This window comes from Carassius auratus, chromosome 34 (genome assembly GCF_003368295.1).
Source record: "Carassius auratus strain Wakin chromosome 34, ASM336829v1, whole genome shotgun sequence".
NCBI lineage: Eukaryota > Metazoa > Chordata > Actinopteri > Cypriniformes > Cyprinidae > Carassius > Carassius auratus.
Window position 1 is genome coordinate 5,828,419 of NC_039276.1, and position 28,000 is coordinate 5,856,418.

The 28,000-nt window shown below is 36.2% G+C and overlaps 1 protein-coding gene across 7 annotated transcripts in view; it reads right to left on the reverse strand.

Annotated features, from left to right (window-relative positions):
- The window catches only part of col18a1a (collagen type XVIII alpha 1 chain a), a 79,778-nt gene that overhangs the window by 16,295 nt on the left and 35,483 nt on the right, over positions 1-28,000 (reverse strand). For 2 of the 7 annotated variants that reach the window (XM_026218946.1, XM_026218947.1), the window contains exons 1-6: positions 23,393-24,564; positions 12,335-12,876; positions 10,366-10,449; positions 7,535-7,588; positions 2,620-2,695; positions 1,051-1,197 (exon numbers count right to left, since the gene is read on the reverse strand). In XM_026218946.1, coding sequence (XP_026074731.1) covers positions 1,051-1,197; positions 2,620-2,695; positions 7,535-7,588; positions 10,366-10,449; positions 12,335-12,876; positions 23,393-24,434 — 1,945 coding nt within the window. In that variant the 5' untranslated portion in view covers positions 24,435-24,564. Of the gene's footprint in view, positions 1-1,050; positions 1,198-2,619; positions 2,696-7,534; positions 7,589-10,365; positions 10,450-12,334; positions 12,877-23,392; positions 24,566-28,000 lie in introns of those variants that run through there. The other 5 variants (XM_026218949.1, XM_026218951.1, XM_026218950.1 and 2 more) reach the window with 5 other exon arrangements.

The following is a 28,000-nucleotide window of genomic DNA, read 5'->3' on the forward strand; positions in this document are numbered from 1 at the left end:
ACATATTTAGCTCATATTTCACCCCAAAATCAAAAGAACAAAATAAGAAATTAGATTTTGCATGGGAAGTCTATTTAGCTAGAATTTTTTTTAAAGAGGATTTTTTTTTTTTTACACAGTGACATACTTTTCATTTAAAATATTTTTCAAAATACTGAAATGCAAAATAATTTTGATTAAAGTTACTGTACTGCAAAAAAGGGGCGTTGTAATCAAACTAGCATTCGGTGAACAGCATTCATTTTATGTTGGTGTTAAAAAATGACTATGGTATACAAGAATCCAGTAGAGAATTCTTGGAATAATAAAAAATATGTATATACACTGTAAAAATAAATGGAATCTAACACATTATGAAACTTAGAATTCTACTGCAAAATGTGCTTATTTTTTATGAAAGTAATGACAGAATACAGAAGATCTAAATGGCCCTAAAAATGCTTATAATGTCTTTTTGTGGTGAAATGTGACCTGGATGTTTTTGTGACATTCAGCATACAATACAATAAAACTATATAAATAAATAAAAATACCAAGACAATATCAAGGAAGGTGGGCAGCACTCCACATATTCATGTAAGAATATGCCTACCAGCAGAAGCTTCTATAAGCAGGTCAAGAAGCATTGTTTTAACAAAACAATACAAATACAATATAACAATTATAGCGATTAATGCCATACGTATGCAGCAACACTACTGCATCCTCACAGTCTGCCGCAATCCCTCTTGGGCATCTCTACACATCCTAAAAAGCGTTTTGCCAGCTTTTCATGCAAAGCATGATGTAGAAATTCTGCTGAGAATTTCTATGCAAGAATTCCATGTCCATTTGAGAGATTTTCTCTCACTAGCGACCCACCTGGCCCTGCAGAACCGAGCCTGGACTCCACAGAATACAGTATGCCATCACCAGCTGAGCCTGACGCACTTAGAGAGATTGAAGCTTGTCTAGAATCATCATACAACCCTGAAGTTTGCCTGCTAACATCAATTACGCCAAGCGTTTGTGGAAAGTGACCATATGAGCCAGAAGTTCGTTCAGAATCACCATATGAGCCAGATGTTTGCCAGGAATCACCGTAGGAGATAGAGGTTTTTCGGGAATCCCCATAAGGACCAGATGTTTTTTGAGAACCGCCATATGAGCCAGATGTTTGTCGAGAATCACCGTAGGACCGAGAGGAATCGACTGAGCCTAATGTTTAACAAAACTTACCAATTCAGCTTATTCTGAAGAAAGATCACATTTCAGTAAACCATTGACAAACATATGTAGATGAATGTTTTGATGTGAGGTAGTAAAAATAATAAGTAGCAACTGCTTGTGTCAATAGATTTCAATTACAATACATATTTTTAAAGGCCGTTTTGTCAAAATGAGTTTTTTCTTCAACACTGACCCATAAATCTCCACTTCAGTAGCACTTACACACACCAAACTTGACATTTTTATTCCTGTCTATATTCTGAAGATTTTTACAGAGGGATTTGTTCATATATATTTTCCTTGATTATATACAACATTTTATTCCCTCCAAAATTGTGAAAATATATTGTTTTCTGGCTGTTCAAAGTATTTTCTGAATTATGGAGTGACAAAAAAAAACATAACCAGAATTCCCCCTGTAAAAACATTTGACTCTAATATGTCAAAAAAAGTAAAACAAATTTTTTGAAACTGACTTCATCTAGAGTTCAAATTTTTGTACTAGATATTTATGCAAATTAGCACATATTTCATTAAATAATGCCTCATTTGCATATTTAAACATAACATTTTTGAAAACTTGTAATACAATTTTTTTGCAATAATCAATGTAATCAATAAACTGGGTAAGTAAGGGGATAACTATTATTATTTTTTTATATTTTTTTTTGCCCTATTCACCTGCAGCGTCTACAAATTACATTCAAATAATTTAATTATAATACACTCCATCATAATTACATAAAAAAAAGGCAATGTTGATTTGTATACGTTAAAATTGCAATTATGCCTCAGGCAATGGCAAGAACTGGCATGCACTACAATCCATCTATCAATAACAAAATCTAAATAAATCAACATTTTTTTTTTTTAGAGTACTAATGCAAGTGTAAAAAGACACTGTTCAGTTTGCTTTAAACCAGTAGAGGGCGCCAAATACCACAGTGGCTGCTTCTATAAACACACTGTTTTTATAAAATCAGTCTAGTCTATCACGTCAAAAATGTTTGCAATCTTCTAAATTATTCCAGAATTTATATCTACGTTAGTAAACCTCAGATTACATTTTAAATCTCTCTGTCTAAAACACTAGATTAGACCTGCATCAACTGTTTGATCAGTACAGCTGTGTATGTAGTTCAACAGCAAAACATAGTTGAAAGTGGTCAAGCCGCATTAGTACACTTTTTGAGTAAGGTGGTTGAATAACGAACACATGCTGGTGACCATTCATGCTGTTCTTTGCAGAAGTGTAATCTAGGCATGCAACTCATTTTCTTTCATGAACAAAGGAGAAAAAGAGCCACTTAAGTGAGTAATAAATACTATTGATTGGATGTGCTGTCAGACTAGCTGATGTTTTGCAGTCAGATCAGTACAGACGTGACACTGATCAGAGAGAAAGCTCACCTGTCAGCTGCTTGTCAACATGAGGTCTGCTGGTGACCGGCGGCTGCTGGATCGGCCGAGAGGAGGGAGGTGTCGGCTGCAGATGATAGATATCATTAATATACAAATCAGCATTGTAGTATAATGTACATAGCAGCATGTACACTGATAAAAAATAATTTTTAATGTAAAGTAAAGCAGTAAAAATATCTAAGCATCCTTAAACAAGACAAATTTACAAAACTGTTTAAACATTATTAGATATAATGCCTTGTTTTCAGATCATTTAGTTTGAAAAAGTGTATTTTTCCATGAATATATATAATTTAATATATCTATTTTATAATAATAATAATAATAATTTATTCCTGCGATGTTAAACCTGAATTTTTTTAATTAAAATTCATCTGAATATGCTAAATTAGCGCTCAAGAATAATTTATTTTTTGTAGAAACCATGATACACTTTTTATGGATTGTTTCATGAATAAAAAAAAGTAAAAAAAAAAAAAAAAAAAAAGAACAGCATTTTTTTATATGAAACAAATATTTTTTAACAATGTATTTACAATTTACTTTCAATTCTGTACAATTTAATGCATCTTTGCTGAATAGAAAGGAGTAATTGCTTTCAAAAAGACCCCCAAAGTCTTGATATGTCTTGCAATTTTACTTCTAAAGTAATTTTATCTTGTTATAACATTTTAAAATGTATACTTTTCAAAGTTCAGTACTCTGGGAAATTATGCTTAAAAGCGAAACGTGTGCTCCAAGCAGTGCCGCTGCTAGCCATTTTGGTGCCCTAAGCATAATTCCTTTATGATGCCCCCCACCCCCCCAAAAAAAAAAAAAAAAAACTTTTTATTACCAAACATAACTCAATACCAATAGCAGCATCACAGTATAAAACTTAAGAACACTAAAAAGAGAAAGTAAAATCTTCACAGCTTTGCTGACTTTGTAAACAGTAAACAGAATAGCAAAATAAAATAAAAAAAAATGTGTACAAATTATTTTTTTGTGTGTGCAAATTCAATGTCACTTTGAATAAATTAAATTAAATAATCATCAATAAGTACAAACAAGAATAGTAAGTCTTCTTAAATAAAACAAAGATTTAGAGGACTAAAAGTCACAACTTTACTTACTTTGTAAACACTGTAGGCTATGTAGAACAGCTAAAAACACATTCAAGTAAAGTGCAAAGTCTTCTTAGACCAAATGTTGTCAAAATGAACCAAAGACATACATTTTGAGGAAGCCATAATGCTTATAACCGCGCTATTCGGCATGGGGTTGGGGGGGGGGGGGGGTTCTAGACTAGACTAGAGCAATTATTAAATATCTTTCTTGTTCCCCCTTTTTTGTTACATATACATGGCTAAAATGTGCCTAATATGTCTATAGGCTAATGAAATAATACCGGCATTTAAAAAAAATCATTAGGCTATTTGTGGTGCCCTTCAGCACTTGGTGCCCTACGCACAGTGCGTGATGCCCGTGGTGGTAGCGGCGGCGTTGGCTACAAGTCAGAAAAAGATACAATATGTCCATTTTATTTTTTGTAGCATAGCTTAAAAAACAAACAAAGCACTGTGTATCACTTCTTATGCCTTTCGTAGTTGTTTTTCCGACACAGTTTAAATTAATTTCACTGCTTGTGTGCAAACAATTTAGACCTTTCTGACCTCAAATATTACCATGACCATCTTAAACACTAAACAACATATGATATGGGAAATCAAAGAAGCGTGATGCTGATTGCACAGATATTTGTATACTCACACACCCAATACAGCCAACTGGAAGAGAGATTCAGACATAAATAACAGTTAACAAAGCTCCTTGAAGAAAAGCTGCCAGGGCAGGATGATTGAAGCACACACACACACACAAAGAGGGCCTGACCTTGCACTTTACAAAACATGCACTGCTGAAATACCAGAACACTCTGATCCTCAGATTTCATGCCGGGATTGAGAAAAAGGATTCTTCGGTGAGAGGACATGAAGTGCTCTGATGGCCAGTGTGAGAGGATACTGACAGCATGTATTTTCATATCAAGAGAACGATTGTCTTGGGGACGATCCAGGCCACGGGTCCCAGGGTCTAAAGATAGAGGTCAGGGGTGGCTGTCCGGGTAGACAAGGAGTGACTGCTAAACATCTGCCATCACGGTCACTTCTGCAGAGATGGAAGAATCTCTGCAACTACTTTGACCTTGAAAACATTACACTAGCATATGCAAGAGGAGTTTAGGACATGGAGGAGATAAAAAGGGGCCATTCATAGCCAGCACATGTTGAGCAAATTGGATCTTCACTTGGAAAATACTCGCTCCTTTAGATACGTTTTAGGGCTGGTACAGATCCAGAGGTACTGTGCAAAATGTTGTAAATGTGTAATAGCAAGAAATAATTTCATTTTATTTCGGTGTAAAAATTACTAGATTTGTATTTGTTTTAAATATTATTTCATATATATGTATATGTATGAGAATGTAAAAGAATACAGAATACAATAATACAATTTAAATGCAATTTGCAGGATAAATCCCACATATACAATCATCTCTACGTATGCTTAATGACTGTAAGTGTAGAGAGAAATAAAAAAAATACTAATAATGCTGGAGCACTGAAGACACACTAAAATTATTTTTTTCCACAGATAATTGTAACTTGTGTTTTGTCACAAGACTACTTTTCTCCCTCGAGATATAATCATGAAATCTCATAAAATTAGATTAAAATTAGATACACAAAGAAGGCTCCACATGAGGCAGTCATGCAACCCAGTTTGCAAAACATCATGCCCACCAGGTGCCCTCTCCTCACATGCACTTTCCAACATCCAAGGAGAGCTGGATCGACTGTGAAACAAGCATGGAAAATGTCCCGGGGGGAATGTAACATCCATCAAAATGGATTCCATGGTAAGACAAAAGAAAGTTTACTTTACAGCACTTCAGAATGCCATTTCTCTCTCTGTCAAAGCGTGTTAAAACAAGTGTACTGCAAAAGCAAAAAAAAAAAAAAAAAAACTGTGTAATTTAAAATTACTAGGTTAGAATTAAATTAATAGCTGCATGCTTGGCAGCAGCTGTTTAAAGATGTTAAAACAAATATAATGGCAAAAAATACTTCCAAGTGAAAGTAAAGATGCTTCTAAGAAGCAGCAACCATCACACAAGTACAACTCAGAAAATTAAAATAAAAAAAACAAACTAAAAAAGTAGCTGAAATATTCTTAAAATTACACTTAACTTCAGCAGTGATAAATAAACTTGTCAAAAAAGTAGACACTTATGGAAGATCCTTGGAGTCAACAGAAAACAGCCACCTGGTTTCCTTCTATTGTAATTAGCTCTGACAAGCTCAGACACGGGCCTCGCAAATCCCAGTGATGGGAATAACGGCGTTATAAATAACGGCGTTACTAACGGCATTACTTTTTCCAGTAACGAGTAATCTAATTGATTACTCTTCTCATCTTAATAACGCCGTTACCGTTACTGCCAAAAAATGCGGCGCGTTACTATAACTGATGATGAAGCTGTTTTTTTTTTTTTCATCAGACCAACTAGATCTCTGAGCGAGAGGCAAATACTTTTTTTACTGTTCTTCCTTGGTTAGTGGGCAGAGCACGAGACAAGCGCATAAATGCTGACGATTGGCTGAGGTAGAGTAAAATTTCATTGTAAGCCAATCAGAGGTAGAGTTGGGCGGGTGTTCGAAAGCACGCATAGTAGTGATGGGAATTCGGCTCTTTTGACTCAGCTCACTGAAAAGAGCCGGCTCTTTGGCTCACAAACGGCTCTTTAAATGACTTTGACTATAATATTTCAATTTTTATTACATAATTATTTAATTTATATAGGCTAAATTTGAAAAAATAGAGTTGGCTCTTCAGATATGCGAGCCAGCTCCCGAAGTTCAACTAAAAAAGCCGGCTCCTAGAGTCGGCTCATTCGCGAATCGCGAACGACTCATCAAAAGCTCATTCGCGAACGAGTCGATCCATCATCACTAACGCTCATTCGCGAACGACCCATCATCGGACAGGACAGGACACACAACGAACAACACAAGCCAGTCAGTCAACCAGAGACAGGTATGGCGACGAGCCCAGATAATCCAAAAGTAGCCTTCTCTAAATAGAAGTATATACATTACTTTTTCCTTCAAGAAATTAAAGAAACAATAAAAGGAAATATCAAAAGTTCCCAAAAATCTATCGTGTTATTTGCATTGATCCACTATATAAACATAATATCTACATACATGCCATTTGATTGGAGGCTAGTCTCACTTTGTCCCACAGCAACTTTTTTTTTTAGATGTGTGTACAATGTTTCATGTTTCTGTTAATAATGTATTGTATTAAGTGTCCATTTCATTATAATATTCAGATTTATCATAAATAATTGAACATGCACATGTATTTTAAGTTCCTTTAAAGAGGGGTAGAGGTGGGGTCACGTTTGAGCATTTAAAATGTAATTTTACTTGAAAGTAACGCAATAGTTACTTTCTTAAGTAACTAGTTACTTTAAAAATTTGTAACTGAGTTACTAATTTAGTTACTTTTTGGAAGAAGTAACTAGTAACTGTAACTAATTACTTTTTAAAAGTAACTTGCCCAACACTGGTAGCAAAGGGTTCATTTCAATTTCCACATGGACTATTTCTGGATTAGCAACACAACAGATGGGAAGATGGGCTTTAACATCTGGGATCGATCTGGAGATAATAGCGCTCATCCGGGACTTTCTCCCAGAAGATGAACGAGTGTACAGCGACAGACCTGCCAGAAATCACACGCTGCTGTTCTGGAAACAGCTGGGAATCTCGGGATCATCATGTTTGTTTTGAATGTGGACACTACATGAATCACAACAACTTTGCACATTTTCTGAGGAAAATGATGGTAATACCTGGATTGATGGTCGTCCTTCTCCATCTCCACTTGCTCCGTAATCACCTGATCCCTGTAGATTTTGAAGGAGAACGGAAAAACTACATAAATTTCATCACACTGTTATCTAGTTGGCTGGAGGGCATGTAATACATCATGTGACATACTGGTGGGCATTAAAGCTTTATTCTGTGGAAAACCTAACTGGAGGCGACACATTCTTTTCTAGAAATGAATGGAAGTAAATTCCAAGCACTATCAGCCATAGATGGATAACAATCAGTCGACAGATACTCCAGTTACTCCCTAAAAGTAAAGGTTACTCATCCTTATGTCGTTCCAAACTGATGTTATTTTCATTCTGACATGAAATACAAGTCACATTTATCTATATAGTGCTATACACAATGCAGTTTATTTCAAGGCTGCTTCACTTTTAATAATACAGGAAAATAACATTGTTAATGTTTTAAAATTCATCAACCAACTCCATCTAAGTTTTAACACAGTCTTTATTCAGCTCAGTTTAGTTCAGTGTTTTTTCAATTTAATTCAGTATCTGTGTAAAGATCAACAATTATGCAACTGTTCAATTCAATATTTGATGCTTTTATGCTATTTGTTGTCCTTTTTGGAACTTTAAATACACTTCAGTTGTGTGGAAAAGATCTCAGACATTCAGTCTGCACACATTTCGTGTTTCAAGCAAACACATTGGATGAGTAAATGATGACAACAATTTAATTTTGGGGGGGAAATATTGCTTTGAGGTTCAGATTTCATGTAAATGTAGCTCATTTGGTAGGGCTTTGGTAGGACATTGGTTCAGTTCCCAGGAAACAAAGAACTGCTAAAATATATACCTTAAAATGCACTGTGAGTTGCTTTAGATACCAGCTTCTGCCAAATACGTAAATACAAACGTAAAGTAATGCAGACTGAGATGAGTCACCTGGGGAAGACAGTCTAAATCTGAACACTTGCACAAGGCAAGCTATCCCTTTCACACTGGTCTCATTTCTAAAAGACTACATGACAACTGGCTAAAAATGCACCTTAGTTCAATGCTTTCCTTTTTACAAAGGAAAGCATTGAAGACTTGTTTGAGAATGCAGCTGGATCTTGTTTCATGCAGTGGATCTCCCAGAGCATAATTTCACGATTTTTCACCTCGCTGCATTAGCCAATATTTGGATTAATCACCCATTTTAGAACTGCTTAACTTTTAATAGTGTGTGTAGCTGTAAAACGGACCATTTATGTGCCGATTTCTCATCTCCCACAAAGCTGAGGCATAATAAAGGCATATGTTTTTAGTCCCGTAGATAGAATAAGGGACTTACACTGTTACAATGTTGCATTTTCCTCTTGGTTCGGTTTGAGCATTTCAAATTATATAGGTAAGCAATATCACAAAAGGAAGAGTGCAGTTTTTCCTGAATATCATCACAAATGTCATATTGTTTATTGAACAAATCAAGTTTTTTTTCTGTTTTTTCTTTTTCTTTGTCAATGAACATTTCTAAATTAATACACAGAAGAACTGTATAGACTCACTGAGTAACACTTAGGGCCCTATCATACACCCGGCGCAATGCAATGCAAGGCGCAGCGCAAATGTGCTTGCTAGTTTCAATCCATTAACATTTTCCCGTCCAGCGTCACGTCTTTAATTAGCAAATGCATTTGGCCCATTTGTGCGTCCATGGATGTGCTGGTCTAAAATAGAGGTGTGTTCAGGCGCATTGCTGGCGCATTCCTATTTTAAGGAGCTGAAAACATGTTGGAAAATTTTTTTGCCTGTGGGCGGGTCCACAGTGCACGTTGACTTTGCTTATTACACACAGGGATGCACATCACACAAACATGCCGAATATTACAAACAAAAGGATTACAGTGTAAAATAATATTAGGCCACATAAATATAAAAATTTAATGATGGATAATCATTGGGTGTATTAGAATTAGGCTACCTATTTGCAATTCAGCCTATTACTAGTACTTATAATGTTGAATGTAATGGCTATTGAACAATCGTGCCAATACACACACATATATATTAACTGACTCATCGCGCAGAGCTTTGGTGGATGCCTGCTTGTCCCATAGATGATCGGTTTCTTTGCTTGAGAAGCATTCAGCTTTTCCACCAACAAATTCCACCATGTAAATTGCGATCCGCCCTGACGCGAGCGCATCTCGCTCTTAAAGGGAATGGGAGATGACACTCTGATTGGTTTATTGAACGTTACGCCCATTACTCATTAAGAGAATAGAGACAACCCATTCCAAAAATGCGCCCCGGCGCACAAACCGCTTTTCCGTGGTTAAAATAGCAAAAGTGGATTTGGACACGCACTGAGTGTACCTGCGCTGTGCGCTTTACACTTTGCATTTAGATCGTTAAAATAGCGCCCATAGTATTGTTTCGCTACTGAATCAGTTTAATGAACTGATGATTAATCTACCATTTAAATTAATCATTTAAATGAATGAAATCATTAAGACTTGCCACCACCTAGGCTGATTTTAGTTTCCTATTTAAATGATTAAAAAATAAAATTAATCCAGTTTAAGGGGCCATATATATTACCTCATAGTGAAAGCGTTAATTTCTGTCACTGCTGAGAACCACTGCACAGAATATTAAAAAATATGAAAAGTTCAGGAGGCCTAAACCAGCCAATGTACCAGCATAAAAACAAACTCAGTAAAATATCTAATTATCATTATCAACAAACTCTAAGGCCCAACAATGATTGCAGGGTCCAAATTGAACCAAAAGGCCCCCAACGCTCAAAATGGCCCTTAGATACTCTAATTTGAAAGCTTATGTGCTTTAAGTCTTACCGCATCGAAGTCATCCTCATCTTCTTCACAGTGCCGTTCAGCCGCCCCAGGGTCTTTCAACACTCTTACATCGCCGATAACACCCTAGAACAATCACACACACACACACAGGTCAGTGAGCTTATTTTGATGGCCATAAGAGGTGTGGTGATATACAGTCCATGCTGTAGAGCAGCTGCTCATTACAATCTGAATCCACTGTGCATTATCATGCCATTGCCTTTCACGGCAAAAATGCTGGCAGATAACAATGTGTGCCTGATATCTTACTTTTCAAACACATGGCTATCTGACTCCATGTGAGATTTCCCTTTCATGGTTTGCAGCACAGACGGTGATAACATTCAATACGATCCACCAAGCAACACATTCAGCCAATCACTTAATTAATCTCATGTTGTTCCAAAGCTGTGACTTATTTTCTTCTGTGTAACACAAAAGGAGATGTTTAGCATAACGTTGATGTTGCTCTTTTCCACACAATAAAAATTAATGAGGCCCAAGAGACATCAAGCTCCAGAAGGATAAAAGCACAATAAAAGTAGTCCTACGACTATTTCTGCTCTATAATGACTGTTTCTCACACAAAGCTATTAATGTGTGCAATATACTGTATGGACTACTGCTAGGTTCATGACAACTGATAACCAATCTTTATTATTAGGAACAGCATGAACATCCAAATAGCTCCTTTTGTGGCCTACAAAGAAGCAAAAGAAAATCAAACCCTTTTTGAGCAACATGAGGTTGAGTCACTGATTATAGAAATGTAGGTAAGTTGCTGGTAAGATCTGACATGACTTCCCTTCTCATGTCTCAAGGGCTAAGGTCAAAGGTTTAGGAACAGAATGTAGTGAAGGAAGCTTTATGATGACTTAATTGCCCTTATATTTCACGCTGTGACCTGCTGAGACCCTCTTACATTTCTAACAAGGGGTCAGATTTACAGACCTGATTGCCCCACAGTTATGCACATGGTCTTAATGAGAGGGATGAATTAACAATCATATCTTGCTTAATCAGGTCTGTAATTATGATGGCCATCTCCTCATGATGGAGTTCCCACAGGAAATGGAAGCCACATGAAACAAGGAGCCATACTGAACTGAACAAGATCCATCTGCTTCTGAGTGGCCATTATGAGCTGTGGGAAATGTGAGGCATTTCTGCTGCCTCAGTTGCCTCACTATGGGTATATGACAACATGCTTGAAAGCACTAGCATAACTAGGACACAAGGCAGTGCATTCAATCACATCACTTCACAGACCAGTTAGGCGGCTTTAGTAGCACAGCAGCTGGTGAAAAATCTATTGGCCTATAAAGGCTGTTCTTATTTTATTTTTGTGTGTGTGTGTGTGTGTGTGTGTGTGTGTGTATATAAATTGAATTGCATTTAAGAAATATAAAAGTTATAAGATTTATATATAAAAAAGAAAATAATATAATTATTTAGTGATATATAAATGATATTAAATGTGTGTGTATGCATGTGTGTGTGAGCGCTATTCAATAAATGAAATTTAACAAAATAAATGATGCTAAAATAAACAAACATGCATGGTACATCAAATATATGAATCCATATATGTATTAATATATCATAAAATAAAATAAAATAAAATAAAATAAGATAAAACATGCTGTTCGATCTCATCTGACTGAATTCAGGGGAAGAACAGGGCAGCGGCCGGTTTTCACTGATCTCAGATGGGGGGTCCACTGCTCCCTAGTGGTTTTTTAAAACAATTAACTACTCTGCTCCAACAAGGAAAATACGTGTAGACTATTTTACAACAACAAAATGTTTGTTGTGTTTTATACAGGCCAATTTGAGCAATTAAATCATGCAAGAGTCACTCAACCACAGATCATTTTATTGCACCTTCCCTTTTCTGGGCTAAGCTAGCCTTGGTTTTACTTGTTTTCATTGGAATATCATGATTTGAAATAATGGACTGTGTACATACCAAAAACTTATCAGGGTCTGCTCCACTTGCATGACCAACAAACACTCCAGCCGCGGCATCCAGGTCCATATCATCTGGAGACCGCTCAAAACTCATGACCTGAGGATCTGAGTCACAGTTGAAGTAGAGGGAAACACGCTCATTCAAAACACTGATGGAAAAGCGGGTCCAGGTGTTCACCATGGAAGGCACGGAAAATCTGGCCGCCTCATATGAGCTCTCCGAGTCTGGCTCAGTGTAGTAGAAGATGATATACTGCTTGCCCTTCTCCACCGCTGACAGCTTCACACCAACATACATATAGTTCTGGGTTGGGTCAGTGATTGAGAAGATGACACCAGGCTTGGAGGACGTGGGTTTAATGTTGAAGATAAGGGAGAAGTCACGGAAGAAAGGGTTGGGCAGGTGGGCCGCGGCTGACTGACCCACATTGGAGCTTTGGTCAAACACATAGCCAGGGCTGTTATCATGGTCAAAGACTTTGGAGACGCCATCAGGTGGAGGATCACCAATTAACTGCAACAACGACACTCCACTTTCTTCTGTGGAAAGAAAGAAAAGAATATGAATGGACTTTACAAAGCGCTATACAAAAGTGAATGGTCAGGAATGGGCAGCAGGCTGGGACTAGCACATTATTAGTCTGCTCAAACATGTATTGTAGAGGAAGTGCTCAACACTGACAGCTGTGATGGGAAATCAAGGGGTGAATCTTGACTTTAGGTGTGAAATATTATGAGAAAGCACCACTTTGGCTGTATCTTTAGTGAGCTAAAAGTAATTTCATCCTTTTCAGGAGGAAAATTTGCGAATAAAAAAAAGACAGATTTCTAGAGAATTTCATGTAAATCATGTTTGGGACTTTTTGATATCCTGAAACAATGTTCAGGTACAACACTTTTGATTTAACAAGAACGTTAACATTCATCAACCCTCTTGGTTATTTGTTCCCACCCTTGTCAAAAAATCCTAAAGGATTCCAATAAGAAAACTGTACAGGATTCTAATTGGATTTTCTATCATATTTTGGAACCGTTCCTATAGGATTCTGATAGGAATAGTCTTGTAGGACAAGACATAAATATCCTGTAGGATCATTCCTATAGGATTTTAATGGGATCCAGTTGGGTGACTGTTTATATGGGATTTTTTTTTTTTTATTCTAAAGGTACACTTTTCCATTGTATTTGTTTTATGAACAAATAGTACTTGCAGTTTGCCTAAACTCACCCTGATGTAGACATTGTTCATTGTACGTTGCACGACCTTCAGTAACATTGTAAAAAACATAAGAGGTGATTTGTGCAGCAATACAGCATTAGTGCAAAAATTTCTAAGGGACTGGTAATGAATTGATCACACGCACACACAATATGTAGAACTTGTGCTTCCAATGTAAATTATTCACACTAAACCAGTTCTATACCCAAAGGGAGGAACATATCTATAGTGAGGAGGAACATATAAAGTGTATACAGGAGACCAGAAGTTGAATATAAAAATAACACTTTACTGTAACAACAACAATAATAATAATAATAATAGCAAATACAGTCACATCACAACACAGAACAATAAAACATCAAACAATATGTAGAATATGATATTGTAACTCAGTATAATACACCTCAAAGGGAACTTAAACTGTTCATTTCATTTAATACAGTATTTGTGTGTAATGTAAAAACAGAGAAAAAAAAAACTGAAAAATATTGTATCAAATATATTTCAAAGCAATAATGCTCTGTCACATGAACATATGCACGATTACTTCCTGGTTTTAGATAAGCCAGCTCAGTCATTTCGAGTCGTACTGTGCTTTAAGGGGAGAGCACTTTTCTCAGCTTCTCTACAAAATCTATTCACAATTTGAAAAAAATCTTTGTTAATCTAAGAGGACCAAACGTCCACATTTACCATTTCAGAAATGACAAACGCGAGTGTTAAATATTACGCCGGTAAATCTGCTAAATTTTTCTGGACTCATTGCTTCGATTGACAGTAATAACGGAAGACGCCATCTATTCGCCATCTATTCTCTTGTCATGCGTGTCTTCATGTACACACAAATATCACGGGAGAACTGTATCATGTCAAACTTTTTAACTGGAACATAAAACCTAACCTGCACAGCAGAACATATTAATCCATCAATACAAATAAAGCGGTACACAAAACCGTAAAGCACAATTCAAAACGCTCAAAATGTTGGCAGAACAGGCATTTTGTACTCGATTTTATTATAAATGGCATACATTATTATTTCATTAATAACAGTTGTTAAATTAGCTTTTGCTATGTAAAGTTATAGGCAAACAGCAGATACAGTAACTAGATCAACAACTCAGCAACAGATATACTTTCTTCACCCAAAATGGTTCGTTTGGGATGCAGCTCAGATAAGTATCATTATTTCTTCCTTTTTAGAGTCTTTCAATACATTTTTAACAAGTTTAACAACGTTAATCACTCGATTTCTCAGCTTCCTCACCTGACCGTTACCGTTCAAATTATGCACGCTACAGTGTCACGCGCACTACTACGTTCGGATTTCTTAAAGGGGAAGCGTCACGACAAAACCATTATAGATGTTTGTGTTTCTATGAATTCTTAGTCACATGTAATACATTTTAACTTATTCGGATATTATATCAATTAAAATATTTTCCTTACTGTATTTTGATTTATATATATATATATATATATATATATATATATATATATATATATATATATATATATATATATATATATATATATATATATATATATATATATATATTTGTGTATATGTAGGCTGCATTTTTATGGGTTACAAATACACACACACACACACACACACACACACATACACAGTGCTACTCTAAAAAAGTTAAGTTACTCTTAAAAAGTAATTAACAGAATCAAATAAGATCCTACAGGACAAAGTGAATTTCCATTTAAAAATCACAATGTCCAATACAAATCAATAAAAGATCACATGAAAAAATTAAATCCCATTAAATTAAACACAATATCCAATAAGATTCTAAACATCAAATAAAATCCTACAGGACAAAGTGAAATTCCATTAAAATGAATCAGAATGTCCAATAGGATTCTAAGAATCCAGTACGATCCAATAGAACAAAGTGAAATTCCATTAAAATCAATCAGAATGTCCAATAGGATTTTAAGAATCCAGTAGGATCCAATAGGACAAAGTGAAATTCCATTAAAATCAATCAGAATGTCCAATAGGATTTTAAGAATCCAGTAGGATCCAATAGGACAAAGTGAAATTCCATTAAAATCAATCAGAATGTCCAATAGGATTTTAAGAATCCAGTAGGATCCAATAGGACAAAGTGAAATTCCATTAAAATCAATCAGAATGTCCAATAGGATTTTAAGAATCCAGTAGGATCCAATAGGACAAAGTGAAATTCCAATAGGATTTTTTGACAAGGGCAGTTGATCATCTTGAGAATGAAATGTACTATGCATGTAATACAATGACATCTTTTAAATGTTATAAATAATATGAGAACAATATAAAATATATTGTAGAAGACTCACGAGACAGCAAGTAAAAAAATATTAAAAAAGACTTACTACTTGACTAGAGGGGATATCAAACTGATTTTGGCCTGATACAAGTGAATGCCTGCCAACCTTTACAAATTTAGGCTCCAAAATAAAAGAAAGTTATCCAAATTTGAAGAAACTGATATACAAAATTTATTTCAACTACCTAACTACTAAGTCAATAAAATAAAAACATTACAGGGGACTACATAATGGTGTATATATATATATATATATACACACACATCTCAAACGTAGACTGCTGGGTGAGATCAGGAGACTCACATGTTCAACATCACCAAGCATAGACATATTTAGATAGTTTTGAAAATAAGCTAGACATGGAAACATCACGGGCTCCATGTGCTGACATGTCATGAGGAGGGAAAGGTGTGAGGTTACAGCTGTACAGCTTAAGACCCTTCCTGCATACACAAACACACACACACAGGCACACAGGCACACACACACACACACACACACAAACACCGATTCTGCTTTTATAAATATAGAAAAGTAAGAATATGCCCCAAAAAGTCCCTCCTTTTCTATCATATTGAAGATCATTTTGGTTTGTTAGATAAAACAGCATGAAACGAAAGCCAGAACAAATAAAAAAAAACACACAAAACACTAAATAACATAACAAGTGTTCATTAAACTCACATATAAATGTGTGTTTTCAAAATGTTAATAGAAAGATTAAAGGGTCTTTTGGAAACTTAAAAAGACTACCAAGTACAGCTCATGAGCACATGGTCTTATTTATCAAACAAAGATCAAAGTCCTTAAGGGGCTTGCATATTCAGCATTCAGATGGTGCTTTTGTTAGGAGTTGAAACAAAACTCTTCTTGCCTTTGTTGCACATGAAAGGATTAGAAAAGAAAACACACCTTACTTATGGTTTTAGTGTGATGTGAATTTTCAGCTTGTGAACCTAATCTTAGGTTTGATTTACCTAGACAGAGGAGAACCACTCTTCTGAGTTTCACTATTCAAAGCGTAAACGGTCTTTAGATAATGACAAACTTGCATTCCTGCACATGTTCAGGTGCTGTTGTGTAAACAGTGGGCATGCTTAACCAGTGTTTAATGGCTATTGGCCACTTCAATGAGAAACTAAAGTTTTCAGAGACATGTTGGGCTTGTGAAAATTATTCCAGGGAAACTAGGATCCCTGACTTTTGTTTTTTCAGACAGCAGGCAATAAATTCTAATTCCAGAATCCAGATGTGTCCGGATAGAATGAGACTTACAGAAGCCCCTGAGGCCGTGTGTGTCTGCTCTTGTACATGAATACAACAACCGAGACAATTGACACTAATGACTATCATAAGACTTTCAGATTTTTGCAACTGAAAAGTGCTTCTTTTTCTGACAGCATCATCATTACTTAGTCAAGCCAGATCAAGACTAGGTAGTGCCAGGAAAGACAGAATCAATAGCAGAATTAAGTCAATGGATACAACTGGAATAAAACAGTGTATACAAGGAGAAGGTAAGTATCTGCATTTGATTTTATTTATTGGGATTTCATTGGATTGTTAAAAATGTTTATTTTAATATAAATTTAACAAAAATATACAAATATTAAAGATTAAACCAACACACACTACATTGCAGCTATAGATGCATAAATTGGTCTTATTTACTGAAAAGAAAATATTTGGGGCAAAAACATTTAGCATTCAATGTCAGTTAGTTGATCGGATCTTGTACAAGACAATCTTCAACAATGCATCTTCAATAAACAAGCTACAGGTAGTCCAAAATGCAGTGGCTAGAGTCCTTACCAGGTCAAGAAAATATGATCATATTACCCCAATTTTACAGTCTCTGCACTGGCTACCTCATCATTACTTACCTATAAGGCCCTAAATGGTTTAGCTCCTGCGTACCTAACTAGCCTTATACCACGTTACAATCCATCACGCTCACTAAGGTCACAAAACTTTTGGTAGTTCCTAGGATAGCAAAGTCCACTAAAGGAGGTATAGAGCTTTTTCACATTTTGGCTTCCAAACTCTGGAATAGCCTTCCTGATAATGTTCGGGGTTCAAACACACTCTCTCTGTTTAAATCTAGATTAAAAACGCATCTTTTTTGCCAAGCATACGAATAATGCATCTCTTAAATTGTGAGTGTACTTGTATCTGATCAAATGCACATTCTCATTCTTTAGCTTGGGTTAAACTAATTAATTTTACTTTGTTGGAACAGTAGCTATGCTAATTATGTCTCTGTTTGTCTCTCTCTTTTACCACGGGATGTAGGATACACACAAGCTCCAGTCTGGATCCAGAACACCTGAGAAGAGATGATGCTGACCCCTCAGAGGACCCCAGATAATGCTAACCCTGAATCAGCAAACAGAACTAACAAATACTGCTAAAAGTGCGACTGCATCATATAATAATTGTTGTTAATAATGTTCATCGTCTGGTTGACTACGTCTTGTATAATTTTTTCTGAAAAATCCTGTCATATGCAGTCAAACTGACAGTCACCACTTATAAGCTACTACTAAAAATTGTAGAAACATAATTTTCTGTAAAGTTGCTTTGTAATGATTTTTAGCGTAAAAAGTGCTATACAAATTAACTTGAATTGAACAATAAAAAGACTATAGTTTTAAATGTCTGCTGAGGTTTGTCCATTAACTTCTTTCCATGTCACACTGCTGATGACCTGTAGCCTCTATATGTTCACCAAACAAGTCAACCCTGACATCAATATGCATCAATGTTTTACTACCTCATTGTAATCTGGTAAAGATCTCAAAGGGCCACCAAGTTAGAGTTAAAAAAATAATTTCAATTAAAGTGCCAAACACAAAAACTACTGTAGGTGAAATAATATTTATTACTTAAAACTTTACACATTTAAAGTCACACATCAAAATATGACTTCAGGGGCTAATGAAAAAGGCTTGGGCCCAGATTATAGCTGACAAGAGAGTATACAGGGCATATTTAAATTACGAATGGGCTTATAAAACAGTAAAAAAGATAAATAAAAAAGAATGAAAATTGCCACATGAATCAAACTGAACTTCAACTGAAGTAAGTGTTAAGCCTCTGTTTTAAGGCCATGAATACAAAAAAAGCTCCCTAATTTTCAGATTTCCTTGTTATGAGTTTTGGCTTGATTTTCATAAGTTTGGCACTTCAATCTGTTGCTGCCACAGAGTGCAATTTCTAATCAAGCACTTTAAATAAGTTGTGAGCTGTAATCAGTTTATCCTTAAGCTTTATGAGCCACTTACTGGGCATCCCCTCTAAATCCTGAGAGAAAAAAAAAATAAATAATCAACATAATTCACCAATTTTGCACTTTGAAGCTTGAACATGAAACTTGCGGTTCAACATTTCAAGTCAAACGTCTGCAATCAAATGTTTCAGATGACCTTATTCTACCAAACAGGGCTGCATTAGAGGTCTGCCGACTTGCACCTTTTATGGGACACTAAAGAGTAGTAAGAGATTGGACAGTAATACATGTTAGTGCAATAGGAACACTTAATTTCTTTTGCCAATACAATGGAAGACAGAAATGCTGTATGATTCAATATGACATCAACACTGCCAATTTACCCCAGCAAACCAGTTTAACCTTGGAGGTGCCATAAAGACACAAAGAACATCTCTGCTAAGATTCTCAACACAACAATTCCACATTTTAATTTTTTTCTGAGAGTCAAGTCATCTTGGCAATTGCAGGAATTGCCCTCTCAGTTGATCCATTAAAGAATGAATTGAGCACACTGTCTATTGGCACTCAGAGACTCCACTGTTGTGGAAAAGGTTCATAAAGGGTCTCTGATCCAATGAGAAATCTAGCACAATAACTTCAATTTTCCCAATGAAGCCATTTTTCCCCAAATCTAATAGCTCCATCTACAAGCTTCAGTGGAGTCCAGACACTACATAACCCCATTATGATCTGTGACACTATTTGAAAAGCTTCCAGAACAGTCATGGGAGGATGGGAGTCGAGACTGTACAGGAGATGAATGTGTGTGCGCAGCAGTGAAAGGAAGTAACTTACTAAAAGTAGTGAAATTATTAAAAGTATTAATTTTTTGTACTGTCACAGTAACTCGACTGCTTTAAAAATAATGTTACAGTGGTCCAAGCTAAACTACTGTTAAGAACTTTAGGGTGATTATGATGTTTTTTTTTTTTATTTTGAAATTAGTAATTTTCTTCTTTTATTCATTTATTTCCATAAAATGTATCGGGAATGTATCAGTGACAGGACATGCATTTAATATCTTAAAAAAGATTTTTGTTCCAAACAAAATGCGTCTTTTAAACTTTCTATTCATTAAAGAATCCTAAATAAAATGTGTCATGGTTTCCACCAAAATATGAAGCAATAAAACTGTTGCCAATATTTATTCTAATAAGAAATGTTTAATTAACACAAAATCAGCATATTAGAAGGATGTTCAAATGGTTGTGTGACTAAAGGCTACAGTAATGCCTGCTTAAACTTCAGCTTTGTTATCACAGGAATAAAATGCTATTTAAACTATATTAAAATACAAAACGATCTTACTTTTGAACAGCAATGTACATGAACGCAGTACATCTCTGCTCTTTAATAAGTCGAATTCATTTCAGTGAATCAACTGATGATGTCCCCCCAAAAAAAGAAGAAAAAAAAAAACTTCACTTCGAATCACTTGGCCATAATCCTTGCAAGGTAATATTCTGCAAATTTCAATTTAATATGTTCATGCTAATTTAGACTGCTTTTGTATTTTGCTGCCCCCTAAGAAGCTTTTAATGTAGTTAAAGAGTTTCAAAAGCTTCCCCCAGCAGAAAGGAATTCTGATGAGGAATGCAAATACCTTAAAATAACAGACTAATTAACGAGAAGAACAATCAATTGTAGTTAAAGGAGACTACGGTCTGTTACATATTAGTCCGTCCTTTATACAAGCCCCCAGAGCCTCACAAAAACTAACAATGGCAAGACGCTGATACACTTAATGATCTATTGCACCTGACAATTTCACTTTCCAACACAAGCAGCACACCTGGAATTCACTTTTTAACCTGTGATGAAACAAATGTTGAATCCCTCACATGTACTGGAGCTAACATGAGAACCATGATGCTGATGTTGACCGCTTGTGACTACATCCCCCTACAGTCACAAAACATGGGTAAAGTTGTTACAATAGCATAAATAAATATTGATAAGATTTGTACTACTTGTGCTGGGAGTTAGCCTAACTGTTAACTTAACCTGCAAAGATTATCAGCACATACGTCATTCGGACAAACTGAGTATCATTAGAAAGATTAAAAACTCCAGCTTCGATATATGACCAATGTTTTGATAAAACTTGATTGCAGTGACTCAAATTTCTTAATTTATGTTAGCAGTGCCAAATCATCAATCGTTAATGTATGACATTTTTAACAGAACCACAACCAGTGTTCATATTCAGTCACGTCTGCTGTGGTTTATTTGTGTTCACTTAAATTGTACTGAACAGCATCCATTGGGGCTATAGTACAAAAGTGTGCATACTTGGATAAATATTGATATATTTACATGTTTACTTCATGTTTTTAATAATTGCCATTCATTTTCCATGATTTTATGAGATCTAAAAAACTGTGAAAACCAATCCTGAAAAAAAAAAAAAAGTGATGCAGATTTTTGGTCAAACCGCCCAGCACTATTTTGTACCAAAATTGCATTTATTTGTATATTTGTATTATTCTAATAATAATACAAAAAGTTTGATTTTATTCCACTGTGTCCTTGGATGGTCTCCTAAAACATGATGTCCACTCAAAGATGTCAATATAACAAGCTGTCTGAGAGATGATGCCTTTTTTAGACACTTAAGATAAAGGGCACTTGGCTTTTTTAAATCATACAAAACCATCTGCAGTTCTAGCTATTCATCATGACTCTATTTGCTCATTGTTTATTTCTATATATGTTCATTTGCTTCACAATTCACATGACAGTTTATTCTGTAACCATGTTTGTAGATTTATCACAAAACTACACAAATACCAACGGTATGCTCTCAGGATTTACATGGCAGAGGTTTGCAATCATAAATTCAGCCTGAACATTTGGACTAACAATTCTGTGTTAAATCACTCCTACCAAAAATGTTAACATGAAAGCTGCATTTACTGTGTCTCAGCACAAAGACATGCTAATTAGAAGATAGATGGTTCTGTCCTCCAGCCACTGAGACGATGAACATTTATCTGTCTTCCACAGTCAAGAACAAACTCTGGAATGAGGGGGGAGAGTCATATGAACGGGATTCACTATCAAAAACAACTCAAGATCAAAGTGTTTGCCTCCCAAGCCTATATTCAATGAAAATAGCTCATGTTTCAATACGAAAAACACTTACTGTAGTTGAGGGCAAAGTACAGAAGACTCATTTTGGACCATCTTTATTTAATAAAACCAGATTCCCTCATAAGCAAAACTATTTATGGGATTTTCAGCGTGCCTACTTAAAGCACCAGAATTAATTCTGTTTAACCTGCATTAGTATTTATTTTTAATTCAGAGAAAGGGACTTTCCTCTCTTATAACATACAGTACATGCATGCATGGATAAGTGTAACACATTAACTGTACAGATTAACAATTTGACTGCAATAACTGCATACTCTGGCAAGAAACAGTATGCAATAGAGAAGATCAAATGTGATTCCCTGTATTTATCTATACTTGACAAATACAGTTCAAAGATACCCCACTTCAGTGTAGGTTAAGAAATTACGTGTGGCATTTTTATGGTTAATTGTTTGACAGTCTTACAGATTTATTCTTTTATGTCTCTCACCAAGTCAAACCACATTTATGAAAAGATGACTATCCATGCAACTACACTCCAATCATTAACACCAAGAGGAGTCCCAGTTTAAATCATAACTCCCCCATTCCTCCAACTGCGAAATAAAGTTAAGCTACTTTGTACAAAATAAATTAACAGGACATTTCCAGCCGATTCTTGAATTATTAGATAATAATTTAATCTCATTTCACTCAACAGATCACCTTCACAAAGACAAAGATTTTAGCCAACAAAAAAACTAGGTAATTTACCCAGCTATAAATTAATTTATATTTATCTTCTATTTATCTTAAATTATCTTATATTTAAAATAATTGATTATATAATTGATTATAACATAATAAACCACAACATTACAAGACAATGATTTGAAACACATAAACATGCAAAGACTTGATTTAGTAGTGCCATGCAGTCATCCTTCACTATTCCATGCGGTTTTGAAAAGCGTGCAAAGTGAATGTATTAAAACACATCTCCCCAGAGACTCTGTGTCCTTATAAATATTGAAGACCACACAACATTTACAGACAAACAAAAACCCTTATGAGGACTGGTGAACGACAAACAGACAGACAGGTGGTACAATGCATTTCTCTTTTTTAATAGCAAAAGAGATGGCATTCTAACCGGGCGTTACCTTTCTGGTTACTAACTGACAAGCACCGATACCCATCATGCTTCTCTTCAGGCAGAGAGTGGCACTCCACGGGGAGGCGGCCCTCATCCAGGAGTGTCCAACAACTGTCACGCAGGACCTCGCAGAAACTGTGACAGGGCAGCAGGGGCGGTAGTCCAGGCGGGCCACACCGCGGGGTCAACAGCAGGCAGAAAAACCATTCCAAGCTATGATGGCAGTTTGACCGCAAAAGCCATGCCCACTGGGTCATAATTGCCTGAACTTCCTCCACACTGCTTTGATTGAGAAAATTTGGCACTGCGAAACTCTCCACTCCCATTTTAGTGCAAAACGGCAAACCAGAATCGACTGGCAAGCAGCGTGGGGATTCAATGACTTTTGGCATGCTAGCTACTAAAAACTCACTTTCAATGGTTAGTACATTTTCTGAGACACTGTATTCAGAGGAATACAATGACATGTTATCATAATCATGCTCTGTAGAATTATTCCCATTTGTATCATTATAAGTGCTAACATTTTTATAAGGAACATTCATGCTTTTATTAAATCGACTGTCTGTTGTGTCGTTGATGCTCTGAAGTCCATCCAACTGGTCCTCTTTGGTCTCCAATGTGAGATTTCTTATGTGCAAACTTGCATTTTCAGTAGCAATTCCCAAAACGTTGGTTGTTGTAACATAGCCATCCTGTCTTTCAAATTGCGAAGATCCGGATCCGGATCCAGAAGCAAATTCAGACCATGACCCAGTTATAGATTCTGACTCAATCCCCAACCTAGACCTAGACTCTGATTTCCCCTCGAAATGATCTCCATCATAACTGACCTTTTTCGGGACCTCAGTTACGGAAGCACCTGTACCTGTTGTTCTGGGCGGTTCTGTCCTCGGTGGTGATGTGGGCCTTATGGTTGTCAGGTAGGCCGGTGTCTGTGTGCCCTTCACATTTTCTTTCGAGTCATCAAACCAGAACCAGCCGTGTGTGTGGCATATCCTCAAGCACACCAGAATAAAGAGGCAAAGCCAAAACCTGAGCTTAGACATCACGTTCACTTTCAATCATTCAGCAATTCAAACAGGATCCTGACATGCCCTCAATAGTAATCCACACACAAACTCGTCCCTGGCTCACCGTAAAGTCACCACATTCAGCCCACAAGCCAGGCAGGAAAAGTTTAGAGGAGGAGTAACATATTTAAAAGAGAGCGGGAGGCTGGTCCGTCATTGGCCAAGCTTGGGACCTTTTCCTCCCCCGTAGCTCCATCTCCCTTTGTCCTTGTGAAAGAGTGTCTCTGATGATAGATATTCTTACCAAAAATGGCTGCAAGGCGTCCTTTTGTGTACGCTTCTAAATGCCCTCACTGATGGAATTAAGAGTCGTTTCAACTTACTTTAACAGCTTTTAAAGGGGGAGAGAAATTCCACAGACCCCGTTACACAGAAACAAGCTGCTTAAATAGTCAAAAACACCTCTTAAATGCAGAAATGCATGCTTTAAATTGGTTTGCCATTTGCTGAAGCTCTGATTTAAATACTAGTTGATAAAATAATACTAGATTTGCATTTTCTGAGGGAAATACCATTGCTTGCAAGCTTTGATAAAATAGCATTGAGTTGCTGCATCAGAAACATTTCTCCAGTATTACTGTAACAGTAACAATCAATACCACACACATGCCCATTTAAAAGTTTGAGGTTTGTAAATATTAATAATCAGAAAGTCTGAGCAAAGTCAGTCCATTATGCAAATCACTGTAATTATTATTCTAGAGTTCCTACAAAACCCAAACAGTGCTACCTAGTTAGAACAACTTCCTTAAGATCCTTCTGATGATAAAGTACAAAATGTATTCCTTGTTTAGGAGACACAGGTGTCATAAATCACTTCATAACTATGTCAGTGTAGTCTCCAGCTTTGAACTGGAACAAGCTGTCTAAAAACTCGCTCACCTCCAGTATAGGCTGAAACTAAACCCTATCCATTCAATATAAATCTTGCTCTCTGGCTTAAACTCACCATTAGTTTTACCTGAGCCCACCCCCTTGCTCTACACTTCAACCAGGACACAGTTACAGAGTCATCTAGAGCTTGTGCACTTGTTCAGACAAGCATACGAGAGCTGGTGACAGAGACCCACTAGATGCTAACGGAAATTCTATGAGGACTGTCAAACTATTAATATTTCTTCTGAAGACATTTTAAAAATACAAATTTAGAAAACATGCACACGTGTCATTGCACATTACCATTACTTAGAATTAGAATCTTCTTAAAATGACCATGTGCTTACAATTTCAGGACACACAACAAAGACAGTTTTCAATTGCTGCATTTTGGATGTGTACGATTATGATATATAATATTTAATATCTCTGATATGTTTAAATTAATAAATGCAATAATTTCAAGTACAATTAAGTGCCACTTTTAAAAAATTTACTACAATTTTACATTATATTTACATAATTTAAAACCGTTGTTCCGAACCACGTTCCTGGAGGACCCCCAACACGGCAGGTTTTCCATGTCTCCTTAATCAAACATTCAATCATCAGCTCATTAGTAGAGACTCCAAGACCTGAAATGGGTGTCTCAGACAAAAGGAGAGAGAGATGCAAAATGTGCAGTGTTGGGGGGCCTCCAGGAACGAGGTTGGGAACCACTGATTTAAAAGACCTACTTTTAATAGTGCAAATTACATTTGTTAAAAGTTCAGAAAAGTTATTAAAAACAAACTCAAAATGTCTAAAATCTTAAGTTTTTCTCAACATTTTGATAGTGCACACACCTCACTTTAGAGCTACAGTATGAGTCAAAAGATACAATGAAGCCTTGTGTGATGTTGTGGACAGAACAGACTGAGCACTGGATTTAAGATGAGTTGAGAACAGATTATTACTCTTTAGGGGTTTTGATGTAAACTGGATAAAAAGCTGAAGCAGAGGATTTGTTTCAATGAAGACTCTAGAGCTCTCCTCTAAAAGAGTGAAAGGACACAATGAGCCATGCAGATATTCCAGAATCCTACAACGTCTGCCAAAACCCTTAAGGAACAATGGAGAAGTCAACCCCTCAGAACAATTCATCAGAAGACACAAAATGACTGGGGCTGCCCACAGTGAATGTGGGAATGACATTAACAAATGATGAGCAGCAGTAGGGTGGACAGCTCTTAAAACCCAGCGAACAACACAGTGAATCTCCTGGCATGGACTCAACATAGCATTGAGATTTCAAATGGACACTGCTGGAAGAATTCCCAGTGGCTCTGTGCCAAGACCTAGTGGGAGCTGCCTTGTTGTCTGTTGCCCATGTAGACAACTTTTAAAGGTTACATTAATGAAATTTCCATTTTCCAAAAATGTCCATTATCCACAGTCAATAGTGTTAGCGATGCATGTAGTGCAGCCCATATTTAAGTCACTTTTAAACCATGCAGCTTTCTGTTGAATCTGATCCTAAATTAATGTGTGGGAAAGTTGAAAATCGCGTGAATATCCTAATCATGCTGAATCCTGATTCCCAATGAATTGTCATTCACAAAAAAAATAGCAGAATAATGGTAATGTGTCTGCAAATGGGCCCTCATGCTTGAATTGCAAATAAAATTAAAAAGTATGTTCTATATATACTATAAATGTGTGTAGTATGAATGAGGTCACGTGACCTACAACATCAGTTGGTACCCCTTTCACTGTCACTCACAATTCCACCCCATGGCCTCATGGGATAGTAAATTGTCCATCAGATGCACACTTCAGAATCTCGCCAGAAGTACCAAGTCATCCAGGTACTTATCCGCCAACTGTTTTATGAACGTCCGCCTACTTTTAAAAGTTTTTAGTGCAGATCTCATGATTGGTGAAGGAAATGTTCCAATGAACAAAAAAAACATTACATATTAATTAGCCAAATTCTTTCATTATCCAACTGTTCAGCCAATAAACAAAAAAAGAAAAGAAAAAAGACCTACATGCAGGAAACAAATACAGTAAGGAGGATTGGACTCCATTACTCAAAGCAGGTTTAAAGGAAGTATGTCTTTTTTTTCTCCTGTCTCTTTACACAGGAAGTAAAGGTTAATGAACTGCAAACACAGCTTTTCCTTTACCCACAAGGACACTGAAACACGAGCATCTATGAGAACATGACATCGACACATGCTTCTTATTACCCCGAGTCAAAACATCACGTATATCACCAAAGCAGCTAACAATTCAATAACTGTCTGAAGTCCTGCGGTTAGCGTTTACATAAGGGTTAATGTTAAACCTCATCATTCAGGTCCTACATGGGTGGGAATCTTAGTTTACAATTCTCTGCAGCGACTCCCTCACAGTCGTGACCTTTCTCAGCGCCGTTCAGGGCCAATGTGCTCTCTGCCATCAGCAAAACAGATTTGTTTTTATTTGGTTGATGAAAGCTGCCCTTATCAGGATGTTATTTAACATTAATTGTAAAAGATGTGGCAGCTTTTACTCTTTGCCAGTAAAGAAATAAAAAGGTGCTTGTGCTGTTTTTCTTTTGGGGCATCCCTGATTTTTAATGACTGAACTGAGATATTCTTGGGTGCCAAGTGACCATAATGATTTGGAAAGTTTGCCATCTG